The sequence below is a fragment of the Brachyhypopomus gauderio genome, chromosome 1, assembly GCF_052324685.1.
Source record: "Brachyhypopomus gauderio isolate BG-103 chromosome 1, BGAUD_0.2, whole genome shotgun sequence".
In the NCBI taxonomy this organism is placed as follows: domain Eukaryota; kingdom Metazoa; phylum Chordata; class Actinopteri; order Gymnotiformes; family Hypopomidae; genus Brachyhypopomus; species Brachyhypopomus gauderio.
This window is the reverse complement of record NC_135211.1, coordinates 28643021-28653629: the sequence shown is the minus strand read 5'-3', so window position 1 is coordinate 28653629 and position 10609 is coordinate 28643021. Positions and strand designations below refer to the sequence as shown.

Sequence of the window (10609 nt, the reverse complement as noted above, 5' to 3'; positions counted from 1 at the left end):
GCACGAGCATTCAGTATCAGCCTGTCACTATTAGCTCCGCGCTCGTGGCCATGCCATTATAACGTTCAACACCTTTGTATAAAGGTCTCATTTCTCCGGTCTTAAGCGAGATCAGCTGAGCGTGCGGAATGTGATGATGAAGACACTGGGACATTATTCCTCACCAGGAGATGCCCATTCAAGATATGAACGTGCTGAAAAAATCCGTGTCAAATGTTTGGTTCCTGCCTACAATTTACATGCTTACATGTCCTTTAGCAACATGTGTAGTAATGCTCGGAAACGTCTACTACCTTATATTAACTGTAAATACCTTATTTTAACGGCACTGCTCTTCGCAATTAAAACTTAGAATCACAGAGTATCCCAGTTTTCATTTGTCTTGTGAGCAGGAAACTTCATACATTTTTTGCTTAACGAAAATGCTTCTTGTCAAACCGGTTGGAGGAAATATTACCCTGTGTACGACACAGCTGCATTTCAATCACGTTCACACTTGCGACTACTTGCGAAACTCCTCCGTTACCACAAAGTAGTGCAGTTTGATTCTGTGCACTCCTGCAGCAGTGATGCCTTCAGTGAATAGCTGTTAGGCGTAGGCACGGTTCAGCTGTGTATAAACATTAAATATTTCATGTAGAGTACAATCTGAATCTACAATTGGTTTCAGTTCCCTTCTAAAAGATGACCGTCCTCGCTAAACAGAGTCGATCATGACCGCCGGTTGAAAAGGCAACAGAATTGCTAGTGTCGGGGGGGTGAGGGGTGGGGACAGAGGCAGGCGAAAACACCCACTCACAGGACACTCCGTCAAGAAATACTCCTCAGCTGTCAATCAGGATTAATCCGCACTTTAAAAGTCCTATCAGATCCGAGATAGTGTCATAGCCGTATTCTCACTCTTGAAGAGGTGGTTCCGTCTGCAGCGATAGCGCAGGGCACGCGCGCACCACTGCCGCCACCAGCGCGCACCACCTCACACTTGTCGCTGCGGGACCACAGCGCGCTGACACTGTTGAAGGACTACACTACTTCCATTCAGCTGGTGCATAACTGAGGAACACTATATTACTTCCAGTCGCCTGCAGAACAAGGTGCGAAAATGAAATACACTCTTCTCTGAATGTAATCTTGGAACACCATATTGGTGAATAATATACGAGAGGATCAGTGTCAGCAAAGATAGACGGTGCGTGTGTGTGTTTCCCCCCCAAAGCGTTAGCCCTAAAGCACAGGTCACTTTGGGCTGCAGGGACTAAAGCGGACCAGTTTCAGGGAGCGCTGACAGAAGTGAACCGGGCTACTCGCATCGGTGTGCAATGGATATCAGAGCGGTGTGCTCCGTGCTGCTGCTGCCTGTTCAGATACTCTACTACACTGTCAAGGCAAGTTTGCGCTTCTTCCTGCCGAGCAGCCGGAGAGACTTGAGCGGGAATATTGTGTTGATCACCGGCGGGGGACGGGGCATCGGACGTCACCTGGCCAAGGAGTTCGCCAAATGTGGAGCTAAAAAGGTAAACACGAGTCACAAACGTGCGCGTGGTGCAGATGGCAGCGTCACCTGGTTAAAGCTTAAGCGCTTTTAATACCTGTTAACTAGATGTATTCAAAGGGTAATTTGATACAAAGCAAGTGATTTGTAGCGCTAAAATAACTGACAAGATTTCGTGAACGCTGTTATGCTCACTGTCTTTGTGCAGCTTGTTATGAACTTTTGATAATTCTCTGTCCTGCAAAGGGAAAATATAGAGCACAGCAGAGTCAGAGAATAACCAGGAACGACAATAGAGTCTTTCTTCTGGGGAAATGCTTTGTTTACTTCATTCATTAACAGATATATCTGATTCATTAATTCATAGGGACTTAAACATGACCTTTAATGCAACAGTGCAGAATGGTACATCATTTACCATAAAGAATAACACAAAGTAGCACTGTTGCAGTACTTTGGAAATAACCCAATATGCCCCAGCCATGCCCACTGTGGAAGAGTACACACACACACACACACACACACACATCCAGTGCTTTTAGGCTTCATGTCCTTCAGGGCAGGTCTGGATCTAAGTGTGTGTTCAGTGGCATCCCTCTGAATGGGAAGAGTAGAGCGGTAAGACCATGAGACACCTCTGCCTCCTAGACCAGTCCCTCTGCCTCCTAGACCAGTCCCTCTGCCTCTTCCACAGAGCCCTGCAAGGCTGCGTCTCATTCCCAAACACCAAACCTTGCTCATTTCCCCTACACATTTTCACTTGGCATTGTCCATCAGTTTTAGTATTTGATGTGTATTAAAATGGACCCAAGCCTGAAATGTGTCCTATTAATTAAAAAACACTCGTAAAAGTCGAATTTTGTAGTCGTTGCAGCAGAATGTTGTGTCATTATGTCTGTGTGTCACTATTCGGTTTGCTGTGCACTGCCAAGATGTGTCTGATTTACGGCATCTGTAATTGTAAACACAGTTCCGTGCAACAACGCAAGTGTGTTCATCCTTGCATTGTGGATTCTCTTCGGAAAAGAGAGGAAGAAGAGGGAATGAATGCTTCGTATTCCGTAGTTTCTGTTTGAATGACCATAAGGCTTCAGTGACCACAATAACAAAGACGTCTCCTTAGCCCAACCACCGGGTTTGATTTATTTTTGTTATGACTGCTTTTAAAACAAAAATAAGATGACAACCGTCCAGCGCTTTTCCAGAGGGCCGGGCGTGGACTTTGGCATTCCGTGTGGTCAGAGTTACTAGAAGCCCAGCCTAAATCACTAAATCATTCAGAGAAAACACCAAACATTCATTGTTCCTTGCCAGGACAGCTCCCTAGGGAGGTCGCGCGAGGCGGCCGGCCACAGAGCGCGCTCTATACAGCAGCTCCACAAAGACAGACTCCCTCTCTCCCAGCACGCCGTCACTGGCCATTGTCAAGGTGTGAGTGTTTTACGAACAACACCTGTGCTTGTTAGCCCATTCTTAAGGGATTGTAATGAGGTTGACAGCCCAGAGCCCTCAAAGCGCTTTGAAAAGGCAGAAAGTCCTGTGGACCAGCCCTGCCTCCGGGTGCAGATTGTCCTGCTTGGCTCCTGCCTTCTATTGAAGAGGCCGTCCCACGCATCACTGGATTTCAGTTCAGCAAGACCTCTGTAATTAGAGTGGAGCCTTCAGGTGTTCCTGGCCTCACACCATGGGAAGCACGCAAACGCAGGCGCGGTGTGCTGTTTATTTAGATCACCTAGCAGCTGCCATCAGCCTAAGGGGCAGTGTGGAGCCATTCTGCTTTTTTGCCTTTTTTTATATGCCCAGGGCACAAGGACAGCCCCAAAGGTGCTGAGGTTAAAGCTGGTGGATAGGTGTTAAGGAAGTGAGCCTCATGTAAAGTGTGTGTGTGTGTGTGTGTGTGTGTGTGTTGGGGGATGGGTGACCAGGAGCATACAGTTCCCAGCTGGGCAGTGCCCTGCGGCTGACCCCATGGTCTCCACACTAATTAGACAGCGGCAGGCGGCTGCCTCCTGAACTCCCCATCTCCCCTTCTCTCACACACACACACACACACACACACACACACACACACACACACACACACACAAAGTAACAAATTCCCATAAAATGCTGTCTGTCAAGAAACATTTACATTACTACTGTGTCCTACCGATTCGTTTTCAACAATTATTAAAATCAAAAACAGCATGTGAGCAGAAGAGCACAGGGTTACAAACCACTCCGTACTGGTCTTGAAACTGTAGTTAGGACTACAACCACACAGAGTCCCGGGGATAAACCGTCCATGCAGGGGACAACAGTCAGCATAAATGTATTTCTGTTGTTCATCATGTATGACTATTTCTGTGGTTGGAAGCCACAGTCCAGGACCAAAAACTGCTTACTAAAATCCTCTGGGTCAGTGTTGATGACTTCAGGCAGCAGTGAGTTTGCACTGTATGACAGGAGTACTTAAGGCATGTGCTTGTTATATTTCCCTGTTGTGTGCTAATGCAGTGTGGTTAGTATTTACTTTAAAGACTTGTGTTAAATGGCTCCTCGATGACTGTGTTGGAGGGCCCCCTCATGAGATCTGTTCTCTAAAGAAAGTATCAGGTGTGTTGTCAAATCCCATTATAACCTTAATCTGGAGCTCTCCAGTAAGTCCCTTAATAGCCAAGCAAACAGAGGAGATGCATGCAAACACACCATGCCAGGTTTGTCCAGTGTCGACCAATCACGGGAGGCCGACACACCGTTCCCTGAACTGGCTCTCATCCGGAAAACAAAGGCGGGGAGGTGGACTCCCCCGCCCTGCTGTGCATGGATAAACCATCTCCATTCACTGGATTTAGCACAGTGAGACAGCAAACAATACATTAAGATGCCTAAGGTTAAGACCCCTGTGGTTAATTGCATTTGAAGAAGATTCTGCCTTTCCTTACCCAAATGGGATTTTATGTGGAGATAATAGAACTGGTATTTTCAAAGTGTCGAGAAATCTGCTTTTGTCAGGAACCTTTGCAAGGCCTGCAATTTAGAATCTACATGCACGTGTCAATTTAGAGTCCAGATGAGTTGGGCGGCACTCTTTTAGGAAAGTGACACAGGAGATGGAGACTTCCACAAGAAAGAAGAATGGACACAGAATAACAGGGCTGATCATGAGTAGCCCACCATTGCTCCAGAAATAAGGTGCATTGTCAAGTCCCAGTTATCCAGCAGTGTGAATGGTTAAATGAGCAGCATCTGTGTGAATCTGATCATTAAAAGCTCAATGTTGTGGGAGAGATATTTATGTTAGTACCTTTGATTGGAGGGTTAGGTGTTAGGTTGCAGACTTTATTTAAATTAATCTTATCTGCTAATGGCATTGCAGCGTAGCTACAAAGTCAGTTTAGTACACGTTCTGAGAAGAATGGGAAATTCTGGAATTGTGATTACACTTAATCATAGCTGCAAATACATAATGTATAACCTCTTGTGCAATATATGTAAAAAATATGATAAAAATATTTCATTACTATGGGTTGTCATGCACTGTCCACAATTTTAGCTCCCATCTGTCTCTCACTCTCTCTCTTCACACACACACACACACAAACAGTATTTCCCCTGTGCTACTCAAAATGGCTGGACCCATATGCTCATCAAGCCATGTAATCAGACCGTGTGTGTGTGTGTGTGTGTGTGTGTGTGTGTGTGTGTGTGTGTGTGTGTGTGTGTGTGTGTGTGTGTGTGTGTGTGTGTGTGTGTGTGTGTGTGTGTGTGTGTGTGTGTGTGTGTGTGTGTGTGTGTGTGTGTTTATGAGAGAGAGATAAAGAGGAGGTAGCATCATTGCCTATTACATTACCTTTCACTGACCCCACAGACTGACGGATCTAATTGGCCAATCACTGGTCTGCCCCAGCCAATCCACTCACACGGTCATCTCTCTTAATCCTGGTCATCTCTCTTAATCCCTCACCAAAGTATGTGTGGCTTGTAAAAAAAGGTCTCCCTTTTCTCTCAGTGAAAGGGATTCTTCTGTTCCTCACATACCAGACTCACCAACAAAAACACATTTCATATGCTTGGTTGGTATAGGTGTCCTTTTTACGATGTCTTCAGAGAGGTGGAAACAAACACTGGGAGCTTATTAGCAACGTCAAGCAAGGTCAAACCAAAACGGGGCAGGAGAGATTTCTGTGGCCAGCGGACCAGCTGCTCACAACCAGCCAGATGTGCAGTTGCCTCAGAGCGCAAAGCCGAATAAAATGGGTAGCCATTAGTGTGCAAACAGGAGCTTTACATTAGCAGGTAAAATGGCGTTCGGATGGGCAGTGAGTCCTGGGTGATCTGACTATGGAAAGGTTAACTTAGAAATTTTCACATTGGACATTTCTACATAGTGATCAATTTCTCATTGTTTTTCCTACAACCTTCCAAGACCTTCCAAGCAATGTGGTTAAAATTAAAAACAGGCTTGGGCCGATCCCGTAGTCTTATACTGGCCTACAATGCTGTATTGTTTTAATCCCATCGACTACAATGGTTTCACTGAAATGTGCACCACAACCTGAAGACCTCATAGACTAATTTTCTCATTAAGTTTTTCTCTTTAACATTAAATTTGCATATTACTTTAGTTCTAATGGTTCAGCGTCAGCTCATTCAAATTCGCCAGCCATTTTTTTCTTTTGAAAACCTCAGCGATGCATTTTTATCGTTCTTACTCGTGCTAACCTTTGAACTGTGGTCCCTGTCTCCAATCAGCTGATCCTGTGGGGCCGCACGGAGAAGTGTCTGAAAGAGACGTGTGAGGAGATTGCCCTCATGGGAACAGAGTGCCACTACTTTGTATGCGATGTGGCCAACAGAGAAGAAGTATATAAGCAAGCCAAGGTGGTACGAGAAAAGGTAAGACATTGATCTTCATCAGTAGAGACCTCCATCAGGTCCTGGTGAGGAGGTGCACGTGTCTGGTCTCCTTTGGTCGTGGTGTGGGGGTTGATTCTGCTTAACCAGTAACTCCGACAGCTTGAGTAACATTGTTCATTTGAGATGTCTGGATAAGATAAGAACGCGCAGGCATGACAAGTTGGCAGAGGCATGTGAACTTGGGAATGCAGACAGAAATGTAAGCGGATCAGCCTTTCGTGAGGACCACCGTCGTCTTACAGGTGGTTCATCCCTTGTTTTTATAATGGCAGGTCGGGGACGTGACTATCTTGGTGAACAACGCAGCGGTTGTGCATGGGAAGACCCTGATGGACAGCGATGATGACGCCCTGTCCAAGTCTCAGCACATCAACATAATGGGACAGTTCTGGGTGAGTGGAAAACCAGGGGGCAGAACAGTGCTAAAATGGAGGGATGGAGAGAGGGAGAGAGAGAGGGAGAATAGGGGAGTCCTAATGACTGGTCCTTCTTCTGCAGGCCCCTACACCTCTGGGCATCATTTGCTGAGAATGTGAGGGAAATTCCAAATTGCAGTCTAGCTGTGAAGCACTTGGTCCATCACAGTCATTGTGTGGGCCTCCTGCAAACTTGTGGCATGTGGACATTTTTAGCTTGACTTGAGATCAAACGGGCTTATGGGAGGAGGAGAGGATTGTGGGTGTCTGCCGGGGAAATGGAAACCATGCCTGTGGTTACGCCGCTCCTGACATGACCACTTTTCCCTGTCTGCATGCCTTCCGCCTTCAGACGATTCAATGCATTCACCTTCTTTTTTCATCCTTTTTTGTTTGTTTGTTTGTTTTGGCCTCTTTCTCCCAGACTACTAAAGCATTCTTGCCGCGCATGTTGGAGTTGCAGAGCGGACATGTGGTGTGTGTGAACTCCATCCTTTCTCTGTCACCCATACCCGGCACCATAGACTACTGCACGTCCAAAGCCTCATCGCTGGCCTTCATGGAGAGCCTGACCCTGGGCCTGCTGGACTGCCCTGGAGTCGGCTGTACCACAGTCCTCCCGTTCCACACCAACACGGAGATGTTCCAGGGAATGAGAGTGAGGTGAGCTCTTCCACAAAACCCTACCCTGCTGGTTTCTTCTTAAGCAGCATTTTGAATGTCTGCACACGCACAACCCTTTGAAACCCAAGCGTATTTGGCAATTAGTCCTACAGTATATTACTCAGTGAATTATTCAGTACAGTACTACACTGGACCTAATACAGTCATCACAAGGTCATCACAAAGTTGAGATTCTGGTATCCACTCACGGGTCTAACGTGAGTGATCGGAGTTTTAACGCAAACTCCAATGGGTGTGCTGCAGATTCCCCAGACTCTTCCCTCCCCTCAAGCCTGAGATGGTTGCCCAGCGGACCGTGGATGCAGTGAGGACCAACACAGCCTTCATCTATCTCCCCTGGACCATGCGTGTGTTGGTCATTCTCAAAAGGTATGTTCTCCAGAACAGTAATGGGAGAAGCAGAGCAGTGCATAAGCATTACTTTAGGAAACTTGTATTTGGTGATTGATCCCCCATTTTCCCGTTTTCTGTTCCAAACAGCATCTTGCCCCAGCGTGCTCTGGTGGAAATCCATAAGTTCTCAGGAACCTACACTTGCATGCACACTTTCAAGGGACGTACATAAGAACAAGGACAGCGTACAGGAAATTCCTGGCTAATGCTGAAACCGGTCCATGCTCCGCACCTGTGCGCTAAAGCACAGCCAATGACAAAGGGAAGTCCGTGAAGCAATGAGCCTTAGCTGAGTTTCGGGGGAAACACTGATGGGAGAACAGGTCGAGGAGTGAAGCAGGACACTGCTGTGCATGGGGCTCGGGCTGCAGAACTGATCTCTGGTCAGCTCTTATTCCCCACATGTGTCTCTGAATGAAGTTTTAAATGTTCACCCGCTCCGAACACAGATGGGCCAGAAAACGTAAAAGAGAATCTGAAGGTTCTTCGCAGCCAGCACTGTTCTGTTTTTTATAATTAACCTTTTTTATCCTTAGTCTGTTTTCAATGAACTAATGACATTGTAAGTTCAACATTTGAATAAAGGGACATTTTGGGATCAAAGGCTTTTTGGGGGAGAATGTGTGGTAAATGGAATAAAACATGGGCAGAGATTCTTGACGGGTGAGGGAATCCGGCCGTACCGAGCTTACACTGTTGCAAGATTGGGTGGACATCTCTTCACCCAATGTGACGTAGCTCCTTCCAAACATGACCTCAGGGTGTGCGTGTGTGTGTGTGTGCTTGCATGTGTGTGCACATGTGTGCGCGTACTAAATCTGCACACACCTGATTGTCCACTACGTGGGTCCACTTACTCCATTGAGCCCACCACATTTCTCTCACTCTCTCACTCTGTATCACTCCCCTTAAATCAGGCCTGGAATGTCACCCCGCTCTACACCAGGAGAAACATTCATTTGGCCCGAAGCCTCAAGAGGATTTGAGGAGAATAAAACGTTCAGATGGATCTCCTTTCTGGTTTTTGAAAAAAATGCTGAGTCCTTCTTTTCAGGATAACATTCTCCCCGTGTCCAAAGTGCAGAGATTGCATGAATGGGGGGGGGGGGGTGCTTAGAGTCTGTTTTATGATACACTGTAAATATTTAACCAGAAATCCATCTGGATTAACCCTCCTTAGTATTTATGTTCTGCCAAACAGCATCTCATCAGGAACAGTTAAGTGATCTTAGAAGTCAAAGGAGAGCTGTGGTCATGGAAGATGACTCTGGGGCAAAACCTACACCTGGACCAACAACAGAATCAAATCTATGAAATGGTTAGAGAGAATACATTAAGACAGAGCAGTGGAGAGCCATCTGATGTAGTACAGTCTGGAATTCCAGATTCCTCACTGTAGTTTGTTGACACAATCTCAGAACCACCAAGCAAGACAACAAAGGGGGTTGAAAGGTCAAAGATGATATACTTCTAAATGACACTGTGGTGTCTAGAATGCATTCGGCAAGACGTTGATGGCCTTCGCTTTGTTTACTGCACTCAGTGATGATGTCATTTCTGTTAACACAATTCAGGTGTTCAGTCTGAGAAATGGCCTTGACTTAAAGAAGGGCTTGGCTCATTAAAATGATATGTTTTCGAGAATTAAATAATGGAATTTGGAGTTGGGATGTTGTCTAGCCTGGAGTGATGCAGGCCTAGACAGAACAGAAACGATACCATGAGAGGGAGAAGCGGTTGATCTGTGAAACTATTAATCGAGTATAGGAAAAGGTCCCAAGCTCATTTGCCAAGCATAACAGTGTAAACATGACTGGAAACAAACAAACAAACAACAAAGAGGAGAGGCTGAGGAACATGAGCAAACAGGTCATGACGCAGGAGGGCATCCAGCAGGAGCCTGGGGCAGGTTCTGGAGGTGGGGCGGGGTAAAGATCAGCACCAGGTCTGCGCTGGAGAAGGACTAAGGGCAGTCGGAGTGCTTCCAAAGCAGGAGCTCCAGCAGTCACTACAGATGTAACGGATGGGAAGTCCATGAGTGGCTTTGTGTAATCTAATCCATTATCGAATAAGTGCCAAGGGAAAGAGTGTAATCCTCGAGAAAATGTCATATTTGTAGGAGAATACAAAAAACAGAGACTAGATTCAGGCAGTCAAGATCTTCCAGAAATGTTGAGCAATCACTCTTTGAATCTCAAAGGCAGTTACATGACATTTCAGTGAAATTCAGCTGTAAGTTCAAACTGGAGTTGTTAGCCGATGCTCTAGATCTTCCTAATAGGCATCAGGTATCACAAGGACATATAGGTGTTTCAACCAAACACCTAAACAGTTTTGGCATTTTTCACAAGCATTTATCCTCACAATGTGAACTTTGCAATGCTGCCTAGCATCATTGGTTTTGCCCCGATGCAGATCTAGCAGAGTGGCCCTGTTTTGGCTTCCAGCAGAAGCCAGTTTGTTTCGCTCTGCAAGCCTGAACACGACGAGAAGATAAAAGCAGGGGAAGTGACCGACCTCTGGCAGCCAGACGGGCACATAAACATTGGTTTGAATAGCAGAAAACCGCAAACACCTTCTACGGCGATTACGACAGTGCTGCTGTATTGTGATCTGAATTTGACCTATGCTGCAGACACAGGGGTTTGGGGGAAGAGGGGGGCGTGGTAGGAGGGTGAAGGAAAAAATGATGGGGAATGTGCTCAGCTCTGGGAAATGGGAGCCT

General features: G+C 46.3%; 1 protein-coding gene across 2 annotated transcripts; it reads left to right on the top strand.

The window, feature by feature from the left end:
• Nucleotides 1–802: 802 nt before the first annotated feature.
• Nucleotides 803–8490, top strand: dhrs3b (dehydrogenase/reductase (SDR family) member 3b). Of its 2 annotated transcripts, none has more exons than XM_077007703.1 (7): nt 803–1094; nt 1253–1514; nt 6227–6370; nt 6664–6783; nt 7232–7470; nt 7735–7860; nt 7972–8490. In XM_077007703.1, the coding sequence occupies exons 2-7, from the start codon at nt 1320–1322 to the stop codon at nt 8054–8056; spliced, it is 909 nt and encodes a 302-aa protein (XP_076863818.1). In that variant the 5' UTR covers nt 803–1094; nt 1253–1319; the 3' UTR covers nt 8057–8490. The 2 variants fall into 2 exon arrangements, with proteins under 2 accessions (XP_076863818.1, XP_076863817.1); XM_077007702.1 differs by having other exon boundaries at nt 1217–1514.
• Nucleotides 8491–10609: the final 2119 nt, after the last annotated feature.

Coding starts and splice junctions, on each gene's coding strand:
- dhrs3b (XM_077007703.1), top strand. CDS start 1,320: ATGGATATCAGAGCGGTGTGCTCCGTGCTGCTGCTGCCTGTTCAGATA. Junction 6,371..6,663: donor CCAAGGTGGTACGAGAAAAG/GTAAGACATTGA, acceptor TTATAATGGCAG/GTCGGGGACGTGACTATCTT. Junction 7,861..7,971: donor GTGTTGGTCATTCTCAAAAG/GTATGTTCTCCA, acceptor TGTTCCAAACAG/CATCTTGCCCCAGCGTGCTC.